A 24,529-nucleotide genomic window follows, 5' to 3' on the forward strand; every position below is an offset into this window, starting at 1 on the left:
AAGAGCGGCGTCTTTCAGACGGAGGCAGCGATAAATGTAACGCTTTATAGTACGGATACAAGGAAATGTCAAATGTTCTTCCAGTCATCATTTAGAGCTGTGCGATTTGTGAAACGTTATAGCCGTATGTCTACGTGATTTTGACGTTACTTTTTATGTTGGGGAGGGGTGGGGGGGGGATTTATCCATTGGTGCTAATACGTCTACAGCATATGTTGACGGTCTGGCTTAGACAGTCATTGTTGAGATGGTGACTGCTTGGGGAGGCCTTCGTCCAGCAGTGGATTGATCCTGGCTGATGATTATGCATGTGGTTTAAAGCCCATGTGTTACGTGTGATACGGTTTTAAGTCAAACTCCTACCCATATCGAACAAACAGGGTCCACGCCTATGGACATCGCGCAGTTCACGAAATCTGCTGATGCGACGTTCAATATCGAAGCCAGTGGAGAGTTCGCTTGCATTTGCCGTTGACAAAATGTACTCCCAGAATGCTGTGCAGCCGATGGGATGTGGGGACAAAAATAATATTTTATCATATGAAATTACAAACACGGCAATGAGGCGTTACGTCTGCCTATTTATTTTGTCGCATTAATTAGCTTAATACACTATCAACAAGCTTGCTTTTTTGTAAAAGTGTATGGATTAATTTGTTTTATTACCAAGGTTCCCGTCACATTTATTGCAAGCGTCAGGCGCCCTGAGCGCGCATATCTCTCCTTTTTCGCCACAAACTTTATGGGAGACCCATTAGTTGCCTCAGGTGTCCTTAAAACGCCACTAAATAACCGCGGGTGCACAGCCACAGGGAATGGACACGTGCAATTAGGGCCTATGAAATCGGTAAATTTATTGTCAGAAGGCACTTTCTTGTTTCGACGTAAATCAAAGCTCATTGCTTAAGGGTGCAGTGATGGATCGGTATTGCACAAGAGAAGGGCTTTTAGCGTGGCATTTTGCTAATAATTATTCACATCGTACGCCGAGTGATGTGATGGCTCCAATCCTCAAGAAAATTGCGGGGGTACTTTGTTGTTGCTGTTGTTGTTGTTGTTGCGGTGGCGTCACCGCAACGTCCACCCCCACCGTGTGCGCGATTACTGCCGGAGGGAAGAGCCGCGCGGCTGTGATGACGGCCACGTGTGGAGCTGGCCGATTGGCCCACACATTCACGTCGCTCGAGTCCTGGGCTCGAGAATCGCGGGCGGCCACCACGTGCGAGTCAACCAAGACCTCGCTGTGTACGTGCGCATGTGCGTGTGTATGTGTGTCGAACTTCTTTCGCACCGTACTTGTCACAAATGAACCGCAGTACCTTGCTGTTCTCTTCAAAAAGCATCAATCATCATCAAGCAGACTCCGCAGCCAACCGCGCGGGTCGGAGGTCTGGTGGGAAGGACATTAAACGAACACACAAAAAGCAGTTTTAAAGGAATGAGTTTGTCAATGTAGATGATTTAAAGGTGCATGGCTCCAGTGGCTTCCTAATATCGGAAAGGAAGAGCGTTCCAGACGGCCGCAAAACCGCATCTGAAAGCGTCGCGCGATGCGGTGGTCGTCTTTGTCATGAGTTGGTGGCCTCAGCTCGGTTCCCAATGACTGCACAAACAATAAAAAACATGAGCACACACTTCGTTTAAATTCTAGCTCTGTGAGAATAAAAATATATCAGTTTCACTAGCATGTGTCAAGCTTCACTCGCATATGCAGAATGAGTGGGGAAACAACGGGTGGAATCTAACAGGTCCAGGGTTTCCCCACAATAAACACTCTGATGGAAAACTCTGTTCCAAAAATCCTATGGATCGAACCCAGAACGCCTGGATCGCAAGTCTGATGTGCTAACCATGACCGTACACCACTTGGGCATCAATAAGTCTGGGGGGGGGGGGAATGAATGCGGTGAAAGATGTAAGAACACAGTTTCTACAAATGATCGGTCATAGTCGTGCTGATATTTAGATCAAAGAAGTGCCGGGCTCGGTGTGAAGCTGAAATAATTTGACTCGTAAATGCCACTGTTCGTTGCCGCGCACAGACGAGACTCGTTCACGGAGGGGGCATCATGTTGCAGCGACGTTGGCGGAATAAATTGGGTGATGCGTTAAGGGCCCAGCTGGGAACAAAACACCCCTTTGAAAAGCTGAGAAGTTGCTCTTGAGCTCCACCGAATTCGAGTCTTGTGTCGTCTATTATTCCACTGCTGGATGAATCCCCCACTCGCAAGCTCTCCAGATGCAACAAGCCGTCGAGCTCCGTGCGCACGAGCTGATATAAACTACACTCACGAAACAATAACATGGTTTTATTCAATTTTACCAGGCAAGGCCCACTGAGCTATATATGACTCTTTTTTCAGAAGTGACTTGGCCACAAATGATAGCTCAACGAAGTGGCTTACCACGGTGAAAATGTAAAGCATCAGCCAAAAACTCTAAACGCATGTTTACACATGTGGAGGCAAAAAAACCGAAGGAATCAGAGAAAAATTCACGCGGCCACGGGGAGAGAGAGACACGTACACTCCAAATAAACACCACGCGTCAGGGTCGGAACCGAACCCACAACCTCCTGTATACCAGGCGAGGTAGTTAACATCTCCTAGCCACCGCGGCAATTCCATCACTCCATCTCCGCGTAGGCTACCCCCCGCCCCCCTCTCCCACGCTGGGCTCTGTGGCTTCACGAGTTGGAGGTGGGGGGGGGAGATGAGAAAATTGTGGGACCTGACGTCTTCCGTGTGAACAGAGCAGAGCTCCTTATCGACACGCCTGTAACCAGGAGGGGGACAAGACGTGAGATAGAAACCCTCAAATTAGAACAGAAGTGGACGCACTATGATGCATTTACTCAACACAGCCTGCACGGGGCCAAATCATCACCGACCTTCCGAGCCGGTGATTTCCCTTTGTGTTGTGATTATGTAAACCGTCCTAATTATGTAAACCGTCCTAATGATGTATTCCGTCCTCTGCATAAACCAATACGGCGTGGGGGGGGGAGGCTTCATCCAGCAGTGGATTGACAGCGGGCTGTGAGTAATTCTCGTGCACGACCGGGTATCGTAGCTGAGATCGTGTCGCACAACAAAGACAAAGATCCCCCTGGAAGCCTCAACAGACTGTAGGGGCAAGTGCTGTTAGCGAGTAGCACCTAGCAAGACCGGCACTGCACACGAGGGGGTGGGTGGCCAGCACCACGCCCGGCCGCCTTTGTCTCCCGAGTGACGACGTTGACTACACACCGCTACACCAGGTACCCCCCCCCCTCCCCTACACGGTGGAATTGCGGGGGCGGGGAGCTCCGCATTGAGGACTCCAACTCGGAAGAGGCGCGCTCAGAGCTGCGACTCCGCCTCTGCAGTCTCCCTCTCTCTCCTCCGTCTCTCTCCTCTCGTTCCAGCCTCCGTCTCTCTCCTCTCGCTCCAGCCTGCCTCTCTCTCTCTCTGCAGCCCCCCTCTCTCTCCTTTCTTTTTTACGATCAGTGGAAACAAGACGATGCTCGATGTAGTCGGCACTTTGCTTCGTTCATCATTTCGTAATTTTTTTTTTACTTTGCTTTATGTAAACCCCCACCTCTCTCTCACTCTCTCGCTCACTCTCTCGCTCACTCTCTCGGCCACTCTCTCGCTCTCTCTCGTTCTGCACGCAGCCCTTCTCGCAGTCCGACGGCCTCCGACGGGTAGCTCATATCAGCACGCAGAGCTCCCCGTCATCTGTCCTCTCTCTCTCCAGCCTCTCTCTCTATCCTCTCGCTCCAGTCTGCCTCTTTCCTCTCGCTCCAGCCTGGCCCCTTCGCATCATCCCGCTGCTAAGTCCACACCTCGGTAAGGATTCACACTCGAGTTCAATAACCCCCGTCTCAGTGTTGTTTTGTGATTGGTTGTATTTGTTTACGCTGGGTAAGAAACATTCAGTCCCAAGCTCGTTTACAACAATGACCCGCGGAGCACCATCCTTTATTTGCTTTGCTGTTTGCGTTGTCGCTTTCTATGTCGTTTGCTTAGTGCAACAATAATTAGCTTAATAAAAAAAAAACATCGACTCGTGTGTTCGGGTCGTGCCGCGTGCTTTGCTCGGTCTTGATGTCCCACGTTTCGCTCCACGTGCCGGTGAGCATTCCCGTCAGCGAAACGTCGGACATCGTGCCGGAGCAACGCGCGGTGGGAACCCGGCAATTCATCGCAGAGCTTTGCACAGCGCGGCGGATGGGTTCTTTCAAGAACGATGTTTACGCATTTTGGAACATTTGACGCGCGCGCAACAGTTTCGCGTTTGAAAAACAAAGTTCGGAGGAGTTGCCGATTTTGTCCGCAAAATTATCCACGATGTAGGCGCATACTTCACTTGCGGTTCATACATTTTTGGCCAAAGGGACGTGTAGTTATTTACTCATTTTCGCGTCTCCGTTGTCGCATCCGTTGTAATGCAACGCTGCGTGAGGGCGCGCGCGCGTGCGTGACTGGGGAGCGGTGGCGCAGTGATTAGCGCACTGCGCTACGAATCCAGCCATCAGAGTTCGATTTCACGCTCGCGACGAATGAACCGGTCCTGAGTCTCCCCTAGGCCGACTCAGCCTCAAATGAGTATCTGGTGCGGTGTGTAATTATCAGCATTGGGGAAACAAAGACGGCCGGGGCGTGGTGTTGGCCACCCACCCCCACGTGTGCCGTGCCAGGCTTCATAGGTGCTCGCTAACAGCACTTGCGCAACAGTCCGTTACAGGAAATGCACAAGATTCATCGCACCGATACGCAGGCCCCGCGTGACTGACACCTGGTTAATTTGTGACGAATCGCGCATCGCCCGGCGTCATTAACCGCTCGCTATTTGCAATTAACGCCCCTTTGTCTCCTTAGGCCACTCATCAGGGATACGACCAAGGAGTCTCTTCACGATCCGCTGCTCGTTATTAAGGTGGAGCACTCGGCCCAGTGACGCGGCGATAAACCACGATGCCTCGCTGGTCTCGTCAAGGAGCGTAGACCATCAACCACGCCAACTCCGGTGGTCGTCCTCGTAGCAGCAGCAGTAGCAGCAGCGGCAGCAGCAGTAGCAGCGGCGGCTTTTGGCTCGCTGTCGAATGAAGACGACGGTCACCGCGTGATCATCGCGCGCTTTCAGATGCGCTTCTGCGGACGTCTGGAACGCTCTTTCCTTCCGATATTAGGAAGCCACTGGAGCTACGCACTTTCACATCGTCCAGATTGACTAACTCATTTCGTTAGCACTGCTCCGTGTGTTTAGTTTGTTGTCCTTACACCCCCGCACCTCCGATTAGCGCGGTTGGGCTACGTACGGTGCGAAAGAAGCTCAACTTACGTCGGTCAACCAATGCACGCACGATCCATCTCGACCCCAAGACGTTTCCCGGCGCGCGCTTAATGGTCACCCTCGTAATTGACAGAACTTGCATTGGATTTTGGCGAGAAAACTCGTTGTTGGTGGAGGAGAGGGGAGGAGGCGGTAGCGTGTTCGGGGGTGGGGCGTGTGGGGGATGCGGATAAACTAACAACGTCTCTGCAGAATGGGGACCGAGATGCAAGGACCAGCGGCCCTCGACTGCGTCCCCACGAACGGGAGCAACTGCAGCTCGGACGACTACGCCGACGCGGGCAATTCCACCTTCTTCGGCTGCGCGACGCCGCCTTACTGCTCCGACTTCTACATCACCATGCCCATCATCTACTCCATCATCTGCGCCATCGGGCTCACGGGCAACAGCGCCGTCATCTACGTGGTGCTCAAGGGCCCCAAGATGAAGACGGTGACCAACGTGTTCATCCTCAACCTGGCAATCGCCGACGAGCTCTTCACGCTGGTGCTGCCCATCAACATCGCGAACCACCTGCTCCTCAACTGGCCCTTCGGCGAGGTCATGTGCAAGCTCATCATCGCCATCGACCAGTTCAACATGTTCACGAGCATCTTCTTCCTCACCGTCATGAGCATCGACCGCTACCTGGTGGTGGTGGCCACGGTCAAGTCTCAGAAGCTGCCTCGGCGAACCTACCGCGCCGCCAAGATCGTGTCCTTGTGCGTGTGGATGCTCGTCACGCTCATCGTGCTGCCCTTCGCCGTCTTCGCCACCACCTACACGGACGAGCTGCACAGGACGAGCTGCTGGCTCGACTTCCCCGATCCGGAGAAGTTCTGGCACAAGGCGAGCCGCCTCTACGCCCTCCTCCTCGGCTTCGTCATCCCGGTGTCTACCATCTGCGTCCTCTACAGCGCCATGCTCTACCGTCTGCGCAGCATGCGCCTCAACTCGCACGCGCAGGCGCTGGACAAGGCGAAGAAGCGCGTCACGGTCATGGTGTTCGTGGTCATCACCGTGTGCCTCTTCTGCTGGACGCCCTACCACCTGGCGATCATTGTGGCCTTCACCACCGACGTGCAGCAGACGCCGTTCATCGTCGGCCTCTCCTACTTCATTACGAGCCTCAGCTACGCCAACAGCTGCCTCAACCCTTTCCTCTACGCCTTCCTCGACGACAGCTTCCGCAAGAGCTTCAAGAAGATTTCCGAGTGCAAGGAGGCGTCGTGAGAGAGACGGAGGAGCCGGGGGGTGGGGGGGTGATCGAGGGGGGGGGGAGGGGTTGGCGTGGTGATCGAGAGACGGAGCCCACGCTGGTCCAACGCCGCCCTCGGCCGGATCCAGAAGAAAGCGAAAGTCTCGCAGGTGTCCGTGGCAGGAGGCGCTGATTTGGCAGTCCCCTCGTCTCGTGCGCACGACGCGACAACCTTGGCGACAAACACCAAGAGGCCAACGGGCAATCATTGCAGTGCGCACCTTTTCGGCAATCCAACCCGTGGCGTCCTCTGTATTCCCCGGGTCGTCATTGCCTTGGCGTAGGGTGGTGCACTGTTCGCTTTGCGAGAGGTCGTAAATCGTTGAGCTGTCTCCGTCTCGTGACGCGATTGACGCCAAGAGCACAGCTGTAATGCGACTGTGACGAAAAGAAAGTTAAACGCGTAATGTACGGCTTCAAGCTCACGCCGCTGTTATAATAATAGTGATGATGATGATAATGATGACTCCCAGTCCGTTGTCAATCCACTTAGGGATGAAGGCCTCTCTTCCCCCACTTCGCATCGGCCGTGGCTGTTGGTAGGCCATACTTCACCGGGCTGGTCAGTGCGGCTACAGGTTCGTCGTGAATGGGGTGGGTTGGAGGAGGCGCGGTGTGGGAGCCGGCACTTTGCCATGTCCAGATATCGACTCGCCGCAAGAACGCCGACTACTGCTTCCACCGCTCAAGCGCCTACCCCCCCCCCCCCCACAACATGGCATTGTGAGCAACGCGTAATTGGCGGCAGACACCTTTGATGGTGCGATCAGCAAGGGTCGATGCCGACAACAACCCCCCCCCCCTGCTCCCCGTCCGTGTGATGTTGACAACGCTGCGCTTGATGGGCAGTCAGTCGCCACGAGCGTTTCCCCGCGCTCGGTCACGTGTGCTGGCGGCCACGTGGAGGGCCGTCAACATCGATTCACTCTCGACGAGCGTCCCAATTAGGGGTCGCGCGCGACGATCGTGAGGATGTTGAGATGTATTGATCGATGGTTGATCTAAAGCTGGGTGTGCGTCACAGCCCCCTTCCCGCGTGGTAAGAATAATTGTTTTGTTGTTGATAGAGTTTATATATGAAGTAGTTACGTGCATAAGTTAGGTAAAATAAATCAGTTCATGATCCTTTTTATTAACATAAAATGTAAGTATATTTTAGTCTATTGGCCGATTGGCCTTCCAGGAATGTCCGCATGCTTACGGATTATAAGACTCGCTTTTTCCTGGTGCAGTATTCTAAAGCGAAAGTTAGGGCGTGCGTCTTATAATCCGGTGTGTGCGTGCATGTGTGCGTGTGTGTGCGTGTGTTAGAGTAGAGCTGTATAAACTGTATTGGTACCGAGCGTAAGTTGTGGGTGAGTCTTACTTTCCGCAACGTCTAAATCTCCGCAACGTCTTAATCTTACAATAATAATCATCGGGACAATCCTGCCCATTTCCGCCAGCAGCCACTTGTGTAAACACGCAAAAACTCTGCCCCAAGATTCGATCTCCCTGTGACTCATCAGCAGTGTCGGGCGCCCATTCATCAAATAGTGCTCGTCTAGGCGACGTTATTGGTAAGCGGCACTCCCATCTCGACAATGTCAACTCAAGATGATGTGATACAGAATCTCATATCGCTCGAGAGGGGAGCGTTTATGGTTATGTAGGTGATAAGTCACCTCCCCTTCAGCATCTCCATATAACAAGTATATATATAGCATACCGTATTCTCCAGACGCTCCGGAAAGTAAGACGGACGTGTTGCCGTGTGTCAGTAATGGGATACAAACGTGTGCGGTGCAATGTCGAACTGCTTGCGCATCGTACATAGCCAACAGTGCCAATCGGAGGATCGGGATCTGGTCACACACACACACATCGGATTTTAAGACGCACGCACAACGTGTACGTTCAAAACATGAAGGGAGTGCGTCTTATAACCAGAATACGGTACAGTGTATATATATATACTTCATGTAAACATCGTGTTCTGCTCGTGTGGTTGGACCCGCTCACTCACCAACTCGATAGGGACTTCAAAGATTCACTTTTTGGGAAGCCTCCCCCTCTTCATCCCCCTCTTCCTCCCTCCCTCACTTCTCCCTCCCTCACTCCTCCTTCCTCCCTCTTGCTACTCCCTCCTCCTCCTCTTCCTCCACCTCCTCTTCCTCCTCCTCCTCTTCCTCCCTCCCTCCCTCCTCCTCCCTCCCTCCTTCTCCCTCCCTCATCCCTCCCTCCTTCTCCCTCCTTCCTCCCTCCCTCCTCCTCCCTCCCTCCTCCTCCCTCCTCCTTCTTCCTCCTCCCTCCTCCCCTGCCACCACTTCGCGGCAACCGTTCTTGCTCTGACACTCAACCAAGGGAAAGGCGCAGCCCTGCAACTGTTTCGCTCACGCCACTGCTGGCAGACGGGCCACATCCCGATCAGACGGATATAACCAGGCCTACATCTCTCACGGGATCATTTAATCGTTCCCCCTGTCGTACGTCGATACAATTACACTTGGATTGCGTGGTGCAGTAACACCCCGATTTTAGTCTCCCCGCTTTGTCGTCGTTTCGCAAACACGTCGTCACTCTATCATTCACACCGCCGTTACCCGATTCGCGTCGCCTCGACCCCCACACTTACATCGCTGACTTAAGCATCGTCCGTCTGTTCCCGTTATCCATCGTCTCTCATCCATTGCCTCTACCCACAGCCCTTTACATCGTTTTCGTTGACGCCGTTTCGATATTCGCCGTCGCGCCCTTCCGGAACGCATCCCCGACGTAAACCGGGTGTTACTGCACTTGACAATTTAACACAGTGGCAGGGTTATACTCGATGTGGTGTTTTCCGGGTGCGAGAATATTTTGTTCCGGCTCGCCGACAAACCCCGGTTGAAAATGAATCTCCGGTTATCGTAACGGTTTTTTTTGTTTTACGCCGCACCTGGATATTAGACACGTGGGTATGTGATGACTTCGAAAGCGCTGGTAATGTGTCAGCCTCAATCAGCCCTACACGGGAAAAGAGATCTTTTAATCAAAATATTTCAACAAGATAATCCCTCGAGATGGAACATCTGGTCTCCGACTGTGTCTCAAGTGACGCATGCGTAGCAATCAAGCGATGGCCACCCACACACGCATTAAAAAAACAATCTACATCGTGTAGAGTGCGCGTTTATACCTCGCCAGATACGACGAGAACACGGGGAGAGACAGCCAAGGCAGCGCGCAAGAACGTCACACCGCCGTTACACGCACACACACACGTGCGACACATCACCGATTCATGTGAAATTAATGCCAGCTGTGATATTGATTCAAGATGATTCAGGACGATCTTATATATATATATACACATGAGATGTTTTTTGCTCAATTCCATTGTATGTGGGTGTATGTGCGTGTGGTTGAACTTCTTTCGCACCGTACGTAGCCAACCGTGCTAATCGGAGGTGCGCGTGACGCTCGCAAAGGTTGTGCGCGTGACTTTGAGGTCGAGATGAGGGGGACGGAGCCTCCATCGTCAACGCCCCCACCGCCACGCGACCGGAGCGAGCTCGACACGCTCTCGACAACAAACGCTGACTTGGAAAAAAAAGGGAACAAGTAGATAAAAAGGGCGACGTTTCGGGCTCACGGCCTTCTTCACAATCCGGAGAATGAATGGGCGTGTTGAGCGCCAAAAGAATAAGATGTCACCACTACGCTTTATACCGCCAGAGGTCAAATCGGAGTCGCGTCAGTGCGTTGTTGGCCAGGGAATATTTCACGGACGCGTCTCTTCCCAATGGAATCGCCGTCACGACGCTGCATGTACGTCGAGCAAGACTGGGCAACTAACGTGACATTTAATCATCAAAACTAAATATTTAAATGTCATTCATTGTGTTGCTTGCGCAAGCCTACTGCATTAATCTGCGAAAGCTTAAAAGCGTTGCGGTGTGTGTGTGTGTTTATTTACCGTGCATGTGTATGTGTGTGTCACACGCGGACGGCGCATTAGTCAGTCATCTCAGGTAGTCAACAGATGGCACCTGGGTCTGTCCCGTGATCTCCTGCCAGCAGCGAACCTTCCACACTTCACGTAGCCTCAAGGCGCACCTAGCCTGGCACAATCGCCGTGGTTGATATCACCGTCGCTCCGTGTCGAATGGTGGCTGTTGCTTATGTTGTTGTGAGTCAAAGTGCAAATCAAATACTACTCGGGTGTGTGTGGAGCGGTGCGTAAGCATCGCTATTGGGGAGACAAAGGCGGTCGGGCGTGGTGCCGGCCAAGCAGCCTCTCGTGTATAGTTCTGCCCTTCATAGGTGCTCGCTAACAGCTATGGCACCAACAGTGTGTTAAGGCTACACAGGGTATCTGTGTCTTTGTGAACGGTACTCCGGTGCATTCTGGGATGCTCGAGACGCAAGAAGTGACCACGTGGAGCAAAAGGAACTCACTGCTGGGTATGGGGGAGCACCGGCGATGAGCACGGTTTGCTACGTACGGTGCGAAAGAAGTTCAACATAACATACATACATACATACCCCACTTCACCGTACTGCCGCAATTCATGTTGCCAACCTCGTCACCCCCAGTGCTACCCACCAGCACGGGGCGATCACGGTTGGCATGGCAATCGCGAAAGACGAAAATCGGAAGCGTGCAGAGGTGCGTGCCTGCAATCACGCCGAGATGCAGGAGGAGAGGGCGCGTGGTGTAGCGTGCCGCATGGACCATGAAATCAGAATCTTTTTCTCGACTCGAGAAGCAATCCGATTAGCTATTAAGCTCATTTTTTTTGCACATGTCCAGTATGGACGGGTCAATCATCGCTTCCCTTGGCAACCCCGGCGCATGGACTGCTTTGGTGCAATTGCACAGCCTGTGCACTCGATGGCTACGCTCGTGCCCCGGTGCTCCCCCGATGTCGCTCTCTCGCTCTGTGCCCCTAGCCGTGGCTTTTTTTGTGTCTCTCGTTTTCGGTGTCGTTGCTGAATTCGTTTCGCGCTCGTAAAAAATAAATATTCACTGAACACAGAAGAGATTACGAGAGGTGTCGTTGTCGTCGTTGTTGTTGTTGTTGGGCGCTACGGTGGCTATGAGATGTTAACTACCTCGCCTGGTATACAGGAGGCGGTGGGTTCGATCCCGACCCTGACGTCTGCTGCTGTATATTTGGAGTTTGCTTGTCTCTCTCTCTCCCTGTGGTCGCGTCGATTTTTCTCCGAATCCTGCGGGTTTTTTTCCCTCCACATTTAGAATCGACATCACGCGTTTCGAGTATTTAGCTGCTGCAGAATTCCACGTGATAAGCCACTTTTTTTACCTATTATTTGTGTCCAGGTCGCTTCTAAAAAAAGCTATACAGCTCAGTGGGCCTTACCTAGCAATATAAAAACAAGTTTAAAGATAGATAGTTGAGTTATTATCGTTACTGCTGTCGTCATTGAGGACATCTCATTAAATGCCCCCCATCACCGTTGGAGCTTGTAAGCTAAGCAGGCTGGATCCTGTCCAGACAGCGCTGCTTTGGCTTCGCACCCACCAGCGCTTGCCAGGTGTTGGAGGCGTGGTGCACAGAGGGCTGTGAGCTACCGGAAGATCGCACAAGCGCATTGGGTGCGGTCCTCAGAGGTTTGATCCGCTCACTGAATTGAGCCTGTGGATTCAATCTATCTGCGCGAAGCATCGAGCGTTAACCCCCTTGTATTTACGATGGGGTTTCTCAACTTTCCTCCCACGTGAAGTTCAACACCCACCAACGCTGCTGGCCAAGTTTTCAAAATGCTAACAATGATTCTCGAGAATGGTTGAGGCTCTCCTGGATATAGATAGGCAGTAGCTATATCTGTCAGGGATGTCGAGAGGCAATCCCCGATTAGTAAATGAATACATGGATATACACTCGCCGAGTCTAACGGCTCCCTGTGAGATCGAATTACGCGCTCGACTCTCGTTGTCGAGGGGCTATCATAGGGGGAACTGACACTGGGGGGCACCCAATCTACGGCGAAGATGGAGAGCCCCTTCACATCGGATTGGTGGTCAGGGCAGACGAAATAAAAGCGAGGAGTCGGTTGGGAGACCGTTGATTGGGCGAAATGAATGGGATTGGTGGAGAGTCGTGGAAAGTTCGGGAAAGGATGGGGCAGAGGGTAACAGGAGGGATGGAGAGGGGGTTCGGGTTCGTGCCTGAACGGAACGATTCCCTGGTGGGTGACGCGCTGTGCGGAAGACAGAATACAGATCAAGTTCAAGACTCACACGGGCTGGAACTCCTTCACACATCTATACACATATTGCTTCATTGTATAATCTGTATAAAGATACGTAACAAAGTATAATTTACATAAAGCTACGTTTAAAAACACAGTATGCGTGAGCTTAAACAATGTTTGGTGGCTAGAAGTGAAAACTAACGTCACTTTACACGAGTAAGATGACGTATGAATGGATAAGCATTTATTTCATTGCCAAGATTCGCGAAAATATATCTAATTTTAGCAGTCCATCGACCAATGAGCATTGAGAGGCAATGTTTGCTATTAGGATGTTATTCAGCAGTGACAGCCCTGAACCGGCTTCAATCTCTCTGTGCTAGGTTGAAAACGTATTTCTTTAAAACCGATTTTTGTGTTTAATTTGATGTTCTCCCCCCCCCCCGCACCTCCGATGAGCACGGCTGGCTACCTACGGTGCAAAAGAAGTTCAGCATAATCACGGTACACACACACGTGCCTCGTCAGCATTGTTTAGCCCGTGAAAACAAATGCCGTTGGATTGTTTTTTTGTTGCGTAAGATGTACAAGGCAAAGCGCGACTGTGTGATGGGAGTAACGTGAAGGTTACTATCACCATTTCCAAGATGTTTGGTCAGAATGAAAGAGGAGGCCGATGTTGATGACGATGCCACAATCGAGAGGGACTTGTCGATGATCGTGGCATCTTCGACAGGGGCCTCTTGAGAGCTTCCGCCAGTGGGCGCACTTCCTGCAGCAGTGGCGTGAACAAGCAATTGCAGGGCTGCCCCTTTACCTTCTCCAACGTTAGCTCGATCCCGGAGGACGGCAACCTGAATCTGTCCGGAGTCGTATGTGCATCTGCACGGACTGCTTTGTCACGGAGTGCGCGTGTTGTGTTCATGCGCGCGCATCGCGGCTCTTCGAATGTTGAGTTTCGTACCGAATTCTAAGGAACACAAATTGCTCCTCTTGTTATGTGGGTTGCCAACCCCTGAGCTAGATGCAGACCACGCTGGTGGATCAGCTTCGAGCAGCAACATAGAAAGACCCAACGCAGAAGAACCCCTGAGGTTTGATCTTCACGAAGCTCACGGTCCACCCTAGACCGCACCCCCTGCACAAACCGTGGCTGTCGATGCGGGTACCTGAGGCACAAAATGGAAAATTAAAACAATCTCCAGCACTGTGCGACTGTGGTCATCCAGAGCAGGGACCGTGCAACTTACATAACGAGGCAATGCCCCGATCCACAAATACGGAGACATCGCAGCGATACACTCCGCCACTGCTCCTGACGCGAGTATCTGGGCTTGATCACCCGCATGTGATATTGTAAGTCGTTTACTCTGCATCCACATCAGCCGTGCGAAAGAATAAAGAAGCAAAATGGTACTTCTATTCTCGTCGTGCTCATGGCAATGTGTCAGGAGCTACATGCCAACGTGGAGAGAGTTTCGGCAGAGGGTTGGTGTCATTTTGCTTTTCTTCTTTATGAAGGAGCGCAGGCTGCAGTGGATGACGATATGGTCCACAGTTTGGGTTGCATGGCTGAGAGCCGCCTTCTGGCTTGCCTTGCATTTCCCATTGATGAAGTAGATGTTCTTCTGAAGAGTCGGGACGTGACTGATGTTCCATTTAAGATAAGGGGCGTTTGCTTTAAAAATGATTACAAACCCTGAGGCTGCTTAATGTGATAACAGCTGTGGTGTAAATCTTTTTAAATGATGTACCAGGAGAGAGAAAGAAAAATCAATCCAAGAAGCACAAATTTGATTGTCAAAGTGCACTGTGTAACAGCAGATGGCTGATACACCAATCTCGGCATTTCTCTCTCTATATATGCATGGCATTTCTGCATTGTTCACGCATCACGCAGGTCTCCCTCTGTGTTTTTATTAAACTGCAGTTATTAAATATTTACATGTGAATCATATTGAGTTTTTTTGTTTTTATTGGGGGGAACGTCTCGTGCTTATTTTTATTTTTATTTTCGAACACGACACACGCACGATACAAACGCGAGCCCTCCACGGCTGCGCGGAGCAGGGTAATTAAACATTGAAAACGCACAAACGCGACGTGGAAAATCATTATTGGCCTCAAACTCCAGGCTGACATTTCCACTGACAAGGGCACGGGGCACGCGACACGGGCACCGACGTTCGCAGAGACAGCGAAACGGTTCATAGCCAAGGGGGGTGGGAGAGGGGGGAGGGGGGAGGGGGAGAGGGGGAGAGGGGGGAGTGGGAGAGGGGGGAGTGGGAGAGGTGGGAGAGGGGGGAGTGGGAGAGGGGGGAGTGGGAGAGGTGGGAGAGGGGGGAGTGGGAGAGGGGGGAGTGGGAGAGGTAGGGGGGGGGTGCCCATTCCAATGTATTTTTAGTTTGCGGTGTCGGCACGCTGCCGCTGTGGGGTGATGATGAGCGCAACTGAAACTCGACCATTTCACGAGGTCGCGGGTCTTGATTGGATTCCTTCCGTGGCCGTGGCGGCAGCCGAGACTCCGCGAGGGGACATTTCGTCCGCAGCGCGTGGGAAAGTCGATCGTCAGGTCACGCGGGTGGTGGTGGTGGGGTCAAAGTGACGGCAACATTAAAAGCATCTGCGCTTTGTTTGCAACAACAGCAACATTAACAAAACAGCAACAACAACAATATAGTAGTAGGTGTATACCCTTTCAACTGGTACCAGTTGAAAGGGTAAAAACATACTACTATATTTTGCCACTGGTGAACAACAATATAGGTAGATTAGCACAATGAAGTGGTCTCGATGTCCGGTGGGCGAGGTGACAGCCACAGGAGGAAAAGGCGCTGAGTGGAGGGCGTCCATCGCGGAGAGGGACGTGGCCCCGACACCGTCTCGTGTCCGGCTCGCCGGGCGATCTGTCGCATCGTGAAAAACCGTGAAGCATTGCGGCCACGTGGACGGTGAGTATCCGTCCAGCGGAGGATTGAGCGCAACCGATGATGGCAATGATGATGGCGATGAGTTAGAAACCACGACCGAGCGAATCAAGATGCCCACGTGTAGCGTTGAACAGACCGTCGGAGGAATTTGCTGTCAATGAGCAGCGACGAAGGCAGGCGCGGCACGCGAGGCAGTGGACAGCGCCGTGCTGATGTTGACGCACCGCACCGCACCGGGTTCTCATTCGACGTCTCGGAGACCCGGGGACGATTCTGACGTTCGTCGCCGATGTTGGCCCGCGAGTGGGAAGTGAACTCGCGTGAACCGCCCCGCCGCTGCTAACCCCCGAGCACAAACAAACACGACCATGACCCCCACTCCCCCCACCCCCCCGCTTGCTTTCATTAATTCACCTTTAGGCTCAAGACCATCAAGAATAACAATTTCTCCAAAGCGCCCTCGTTACATTTCACATCGCTCACGCCGGCGACAATCACCACGCACGCCGCGCCTCCCCCCACCCCTCCCCAGGGGGGTGGGGGTGGGGGGGGTCTCGTGCAGTGACGCGGTGAGGCCACCATCCTCCCCGCGCTCCCCCAGAGGGGCCGGCGGCGAGGCGGTTCGAATCCAGCGGCCACCCCGGTTATTATTATTGTTGTTGTTATGATGCCCTTTGAATATTTGGCTGCTGTAAATTTCCACGTGATAAGCCACTTCGTCGGGCTATCGTTCGTGGTCATGTCGCTTCTGAGAACAGAGCTATACAGCTCAGTGGGCTTTACCTGGTTAAATAAAAAACTATATTTTAGTGCTACATGTGCGATAACCGCAACAAGGCGACACACTGTCTGCTTCACAGTGCACGTTAAAGACCCCCTGACGTCATTCGAAACGAGTAGGCCATCGTGCGTCCAAATTTTGCAACATGCGAAATCTACACCGCAAGTTACCCAATTTGGACTTTGCCCGCATAGCAATCATTGCCCCTACTGGCGCACGAATGCCCCATGTCACTCTCGCAAAGAAGGACTATCCTGGTTGAACAAAGTGAACTTGCAACTTGAACCAAAGCATGGGCGAGACGCCGAGCACACGGTTCGTGCCACTGCTGCACATTGAAAGATGTCGTCATCGGCATCGGCGGCATTCACGACGCCTTTGCGACAAGGGATAGAAACAAACGACAATTCCCCCACCGTGAATTTCGTCCAAAATGTTGCGAGTTTCTCTTAGCCATCCCTGAACAATTGGGGGAGGGGGGTGGTGGTTGTGGGTGGGGGGGCGGTGTCTGGACACCCAAAGCTGCCGCCGTGTCGTTGGGCAGAACGCGAGGGAAGCCGACCCGCCGAACGCCACAACAGACTCCCACCAGCAGCCTGCTGCAGGCTGACGCCTCGGGGGCAATGTGTCAAGAGCTGCCCATGCGCACACACCCAGTGATGTTAATCGCATTGATGCAACGAGACATTCCCCCCTTGCCACGTGTACGTGCGTATGAATGTTGAACTTGTTTCGCACCGTACGTAGCCAACCGTGCTAATCTGAGCTGCGGGGGAGGGACAACGAACTAGCAGTTCTCAAGAAGTGAGTTTTCAATCTCGATGATTTAAAAGTGCATTAGCTCCCAAGTGTATTCCTAATATCGGAAGGGAAGAGCGTTCCAGACGGCCGCCGAAGTGCATCTGAACGTGCGCGATGCGGTGACAGTCTTTGTTCGATGGCCAGCAGCCAGAAGCGTCCCTCGCAATTTGCTCCACTCTGGAGTTTCCTCCTCCCATCGTTGGCCCTTCCCCCGGACTTCTCGTAACGAGCTCGATCAATTCACGAAACGCGTCGACCCTCACACCTCAAAGAGTCTTTGGTGGCCGCTCGGCGCTTTGGGCCTGTGTCCAATCGTGGCATTTCAAAGCCAGCCACACGTGCCATTGTTGTGCCAGTAAACATGGAGCTGTAGGGCCAACTTCTTCTTAGGTTTTTTCGGTAAAGTCACGTAGGTAAAACATCAAAATGAATGAAAATAAAATAAAAAAAAAAAAAAAAAAAAAAAATCACGTCGTTTCGGAGGCAACACAAGTCTCCGTCATCAGGTGGGACTTGTGTTGCCTCCGAAACGTCGTGATTTTTTATTTTATTTTATTTTATTTTCATTCATTTTGATGTTTTACCTACGTGACTTTACCGAAAAAACCTAAGAAGATGATTCCTTGCAGTCACGAAAGCTTCAAATCTAGAACTGTAGGGCCAACTTTGGGTCGGGCGTTGATCAAACGTTTCCAACCACGCGAGCGACGTTCACCAAACGTTGAAATGTTTCCTGATTTTTTTTCGTGTTTATTATTTCCGCAATGGCAGGCAGCTTCCAAACCTCGTGGAGCGGACGCGGTGATTCATCTACAGGCAGTTGTTGCCCGTGGGAATTGTGCCGCACGGGTGAAACGTCAACACAAAGTCAAGCGATGATACTTTTTATTTTATTTCATTCAATATAATAAAGCGCCCAACGTTTATTCTCCAGGGCACATCTCGATGATCGTTCACTGCGCCGAGCAACCATCGAGCAGGGCATTAGCTTCGCGTGGACACGGGGACCCGATTCACATCCATAATGGACTTTTGACATTTTGTCAGATGCAATTTTTTTTGTACGTTAATATATCAATATTTTCAACGACATCTTCATCGTCAACGAAAGGAGAAAATTGGGCAATCTGGCAAATGACTGGGGAAAAAAACGTAGTTAAATGTTTGTTATACACTTGTGTGTGTTTTTGTTGTTGATATCAGACTGTAAGCTGCCCCTGATGGGCAGAGCCCCCCCCCCCCACACTGCTTTGGAGGTCACGTGTCGACTACACGGCGGCTGTGGGATTTGGGGGCATGGTGGCATGATGACATCTTAACCTTGAGATGTGTTTTTCTTCCGTTTCTTCCTTTCCTGAGTTATCCCCGTGCAGCCGCGAGTGTTTGTGTCCACCCAGGGAGATGGAGCGGTTAAATTGGCTGGTGTGCAGGCGCTGCGATTATAATCCACGCAGCTCGACCAGCTTTGTTGTTGTTTGTTTTACAATAAGCGCAGCGTGAATAATGAGCACGTGCACGTTGAACGGATTCAACATTTCAGCACGTCGCGAAACCGACCGTCATATATCCGCCCTGACCAATTACCCACGCACACTCAGCACGCGTGTCTGATGGTATTGCCACTGTTGTTTTTCATATCGACGTTCGCATATCCGACCTTCTCACTTATCCGCTCACGCCGCGGTACCCAGTGAGTGCGATTCAGTTTAATCCCGATTAAAAATGGTGCCACTGTATTTTGGGGCTTATAATATGCTGCCTGTTAAATTGCATGCGGTTTTCATTTTGTTAGTTGGTAAAAGATTATAAAAATGAAATGTTTACTTGCTGCATTCACGGGTCGACACATCTCTCGTGAATGCCAGAACTTACCATTGAATGCTTGCCAATTAAACTGCTCAGTGCATTTCAGTCACACGGAGCCTCTCTGGCAATGACATATATATTTTTAACATTACATTTCATTGTAGCAAAATGAAAAAAACACCAGACCTCGATGACGCACGTGATAAAAAAAAATGAATGCTTCACAGAAAATAAAACATTTGCCATTAACGTGGTCTTCCATTTCTCACGACAAAGCTCACTCAAATTTGCTATATTCAGCGACGAAATTCTTACGTGTAGCATTCAATGTGTGTGACACGTGATAAGCCACTTCGTTGAGCTATCATTTGTGGCCAGGTCGCTCCCGACAAAGGAAGCTAATAGCTCAGTGGGCATTATCTGGTAAAATAAAAACAAATGTTTATGATAAATTAGCACCAACTTTTGTGTGGAAGTCAACAGCGGTCGTCTTATGGGTAGACTTGCCTCTGCCATAGCAATGTGGAATTCCCACTCTTGGCTCACAGCTGTAAACGGGAGAGGGGCACACCCTGATTGCTCATTTGTGCACGAAATCACTTCAGATGCTTTTAAAAAATATATATTTGGTGTCCACCGGTCTCAAAAAAAATGTCAAGACGTTGTAGTGTCAGGCTATTCAACTTTATTCCTCTGGTTTACGGTATTCTCTGGACAAAACGACGTACTTTTCCCCCTGTTCTTTAAAGCGAACGTTGATGGGCGCGTCTTATAATCTGGTAATTGTGAGTGTGTGCAAGAGAGAGATACCATAATTGTATCACTTTATTGACACCGGGCATAAGCTTGGGCTGCTTATTACATTGCAGATTGTCTATATAATTCGGAGAATGCGGTATAATTATTTTTAAAGCAAGGAGTCCCAACTGGTCATATTTTTCCAATCCAGTTTTATATTTCATTTCTCAAGGTGTCACAGTTTCCATTGAAAATGGAGAGAGAGGCGTGGGTGTGTGTGCCCTTGTGTGTGGGTGTAAGAATTGAGAGCAACCATAATTTTCTAAATTATTAGCAGTAGCATCAACACATCTGTAGTGATACACTCAGAGACACTCGGAGTAGGAGGCACTCTATGTATTACTGCCTTCACAGGGTACAATGGGTAACTACACTTCAGTCAGGACAGCTAACAGACTGCCTGACTGAAAACGCCGAGAATGTGAAGACGTTGACGAAGACTCCAGCAGCACGGCGGGATTCCACTCCAAACAACAACAGCCTTCGCTCGGGGTCCCCTTTTATCCTCCAGGCGTGGCCTCGCTCCGTCCCCGGCCACGCCCCCCTTCTAGAACCTACACGCGGGTTCCCGGGCTTACCTCACGTGCTTATCACGTGACCTGCTGACAGACAGGGCTGCTGCAGCCGCAGATCCCCTTCTCTGCCAGCAACCAGCGCTATGCTCCATAGTGACCCATTCCATGTCACTACACTTCCTTACAAATCACAGCAATCGGCATCTGATACCAGACGCCGGTGTCAGCAGGTTCGGTACAAAATATATTGGGATCTTTACAACGGAGACGTGAACAAAAATACTAGCTGTGAAGTAAAAACTAACAATCAATAGGCCACCTTTTGTGCAAAAAATGTCCAGCCTGACGAAAGAGAATGGCCGAAGTATCTATTGCAAAATGAAAGTTGTCAAAAAAAGTGCCCAAGCAGCAAAAATATATTTTTTTGTTGAGAATGTCATCTCGGACAACATTTAATGAGAAGGGATGCTGCCATAACGGAGTCGACCAACAGATCTCGTGTGGTGGGGTAAAGTCTGGGTACTCCTACCGCTTCAAAAGACGTCTTGACCAGCATGTAAGGAAGAGCAGGCGAATAGAGACAGCCCTTCGAGAGGGTACACGTGACACACAGTCATAGTTTCGCAGGTTTGCACGCGGTATACGACATTTCAGGGCCACGTCTTTACCTTTGCTATGAGCATCCTTAAGAACTCCGGTAGCGACTGCCATGGATATCCATTAAACATAGCCTCGCTGCCGAGATCCGACAAGATCTGCACATTCAGGATGACCTGGTGCCGCTCAACGCAAACAACAAACATTCACCATCGGCACCAGGCATGCTCAGTCAGCCATCGTTATCGCTATTAACTTTTTTTTTTTAACCAGGTAAGGCCCACAGAGCTATATAGCTCTTTTTCAGACACGGCCTGGGCACAAATGACAGCTTAACGAAGTGGCTTATCGTGTGGAAATGTACAGCAGCCAAATCATCTATAGCAGCCGAATAATCATCATTAGGCATGCAGCCAAATAACCATCATTATGCATGCTCAATCCACTTCTGCATGAAAGCCTCCAAACTCCATCACCAACTCTCTGTCGTGGCTCTGCAATGTCTCAATCCTCCTCGAGCTGAATTCGTGGATCCATCTCCGTGGTGGACGCCCTCTGAGTACCCTGCAAATATCCGCGGTGCATTATTCATATTCTTAGGTTTTTTCGGTAAAGTCACGTAGGTAAAACATCAAAATTAATGAAAATAAAATAAAACAAAAATCACGACGTTTCGGAGGCAACACAAGTCTCCGTCATCAGACTTGTGTTGCCTCCGAAACGTCGTGATTTTTGTTTTATTTTATTTTCATTAATTTTGATGTTTTACCTACGTGACTTTACCGAAAAAACCTAAGAATATGATTCCTTGCAGTCACGAAAGCTTCAAATCTAGAAGCCGCGGTGCATTCCCCACGTCGGCCGAGATTGTTCACCCAACCCGCCCTGACCGGCGCGGCAAAGACACAGACGCGTACATTTCCCCCCAAATGGCACTGGACATTTTAACATCGTTATCTCCAGGCAAACGTTAAGGCCACACTCTCCCCTCTCGCGATGATTCGAGGATAAGGGAGGTGCGCAGGGCGGCTCGTCGGGTAAAGTCCCCCGCGGTCAACCGTGGTGGAGGTGCCACGCTCGCTTAGCAGAGCAGACGGCACTGAGCCGCTATCGAGAATGACGCGGCCAATGCACCGAGGCGCAGGAGAAGCCGCGATCAGCGAGACCCCCACACCGCGCACACACCACGCACTCACCAGCCCCGCGGCATCGAGGGGGGTAGGGGGGTTGGAGAAGGCTGAGCCCCCCCCCTCTCCCACCCTGCTGAAGGCTCAAGACCCCTCTTCCCCCGCACCTCCCACCCCTCGCTAAATCCTTGTGGCCAAGAGAAAACATGTTGGTGAGTCAACAACATCATCATCATCATCACGATGCATGGGCAGATAGCCCCGTAGGTGTCCACTGCACATTTCGTAACTCGTTTACACTTTCCTCTGCCTTGTGTAAATTGTGCTGAAGTCGGTGAATGAATGAGTACAATTAAGCGATTGGTGTCACAGCCTTCCCTCGTTCATTCATTCGCACAGATGATTTGGTGACAATGCGTTATAGCCGTGGTGCAAGAGGCACAAAGCCCTCTACCTCTTCGGCCACGACGAAGCTCCGATGCCAAGAAACGTCGTCTCCCATACACTCTGTCTTTCTATGGCCACCGTTATTGCCGAATGTTTATTTAACGTTTGTTTAAGATTGACTTGTGTCGTGCCGCCTTCTCGCGCTGAGTTTTTACTCTGTTCCCCCCCCCCACCGCCCTAATTTAAACCAGGTCACGCTACGGGGTTGGCACGCGCACACACACACGCGCCCCTGGGGTCTCGAAATGGAAATTGAGCGGTCGAGCAAAAACGTCACAACCGCCCGCTGCGAGAGCCAGATGGATGGACACGAGCATCGCGTGCATCCAAGGGCTTCAATCGTCACTCGATGTTTCCCAGCTCGCCCGTCTAATCTTCCAATTGGGCGGCACGCGCCTCGTAGCCACACACCAGAGCGTCTTTGTTCGCATGAGATCGCGCTCATTGCACGCAAAGTTGCGTGCCACAAATGAGCAACAGCACCTTGCTGTTCTCGTCGAGGAGCACAAACCATCACGCGCACTCCGTAGCCAACCGCGCTGATCGGAGGCGCGGGGGAAGGACAACCAAACGAAACACAAAAATGCAGTTCTATAGAAATGAGTTTTCAATCTAGACGGTGATTTTAAAGTGCACAGCTCCGGTGGCTTGCTAATATCGGAAGGAAAGAACGTTCCAGACGGCCGCCGAAGCGCATCTGGAAGCGCGCGATGCGGTGACGAGCCAAGAGCCGCCGCCGCTGCTGCTACACGTGGTCTGCACCACGCCCTGTATTTCATTAGTAAAGGTGAAACCATTGACTAATGTCCATTCTTAAACTGATAGTAGAATAACATGCACCGCTTTTCACGGGTCGACGATCGATGCGTGTTCACTGGCACCGTTCATAATTACAACACGAACGCTCCTCCGCTAATCTATGTCCAGCGCCTCGAGCTGTGGTCGCGTGCAGATGCTCTGTGTACATCCACGCGGCGTCGTGGGAGAAACTGGGGAAGGGGGAGAGGGGAATGCTTGTTCACCTGCGTTCCCCTCGCTTCAATCGGACGGCCAGTCAGGCATCGGGCCGCGTGAGCGCATCTCGACGCCATGAAAATGGAACAAAATTTTGCGAAACGCGGAGACTCACTTGTGACGGACAAACCGCCGGATTTGGATGGACGGCAGTGAACGTGGTTTGATTGATCAACGTGCTGATGACTTTCGCGTGCGAACAGACGAAGCGCCGCCATTCATAATGCAATTGGCCAAAGGTCCCAATGCAAAACGCTCCCGACAAGGGGGCCTATGGGACGCGGCGCGTCCTCTCCCACGGCGCCGTTATCAGTGACCGTCCCTCCTCGCTCGCAGCTTTATATCAGCGCACGCAATCAGCTCCCAGATAAATCAATTCTCACTCCACTGCGCTTTCGGCTTCGCGGCCCATTCCGTGCGTCGTTCCGCACGAAGTCTGACGTTTCGCTCCGCGTGCTGGGATCTATCTCGGGGCTTAAAGCGGTCGCCTGGAAGCCTCTGCATTAGGGCGATTCCATCAGAGGAGCTTCTCGCCCTCGCGGTGGATCAGCCTCCAGGCTGTCGTTGCCCTGCGGCGAGAACAGCGAGACCCCGGCTATCGACGGCGGCACTCCGGGCAGCCGAGCCGCGTGCTCCACACTGCGCCCTTGCACCACCCGAATTGTAATTGGACACGTGGCTGGCAAATCCAGAGGTCGCCGGTTTGATGTCACCCGCAACCTCTGTCGACTCAGCAGCATGGATGGGTATGCTGCAGTCGTGGTGGGGTAAGGTGTGGGTACTCCTACCACTTATAAGACAGAAGAGTAAGCCAATATACCCTCTCTTGAGCTTCCTTCAAGTTGATGCCCTTCCACCAGCAGTGGCAGCAGCGAGACATTTCAGGGTCGTAACTGCACCGCTTTTACAAAAGCGACCCAGTAAAATGTCAAACACAATTACGGCGTCACGGAAAAAA

General features: G+C 51.5%; 1 protein-coding gene across 1 annotated transcript; it reads left to right on the forward strand.

Moving 5' to 3' along the window:
- The first annotated feature begins 5,530 nt into the window (after nucleotides 1–5,530).
- Nucleotides 5,531–6,550, forward strand: LOC144724144 (neuropeptides B/W receptor type 1-like). The gene has a single exon (XM_078603054.1). The coding sequence runs from the start codon at nucleotides 5,531–5,533 to the stop codon at nucleotides 6,548–6,550; it is 1,020 nt and encodes a 339-aa protein (XP_078459180.1).
- The last annotated feature ends 17,979 nt before the right edge of the window (nucleotides 6,551–24,529 follow it).

Source organism: Lampetra planeri, chromosome 2, assembly GCF_965212315.1.
Source record: "Lampetra planeri chromosome 2, kcLamPlan1.2.h2, whole genome shotgun sequence".
NCBI lineage: Eukaryota > Metazoa > Chordata > Hyperoartia > Petromyzontiformes > Petromyzontidae > Lampetra > Lampetra planeri.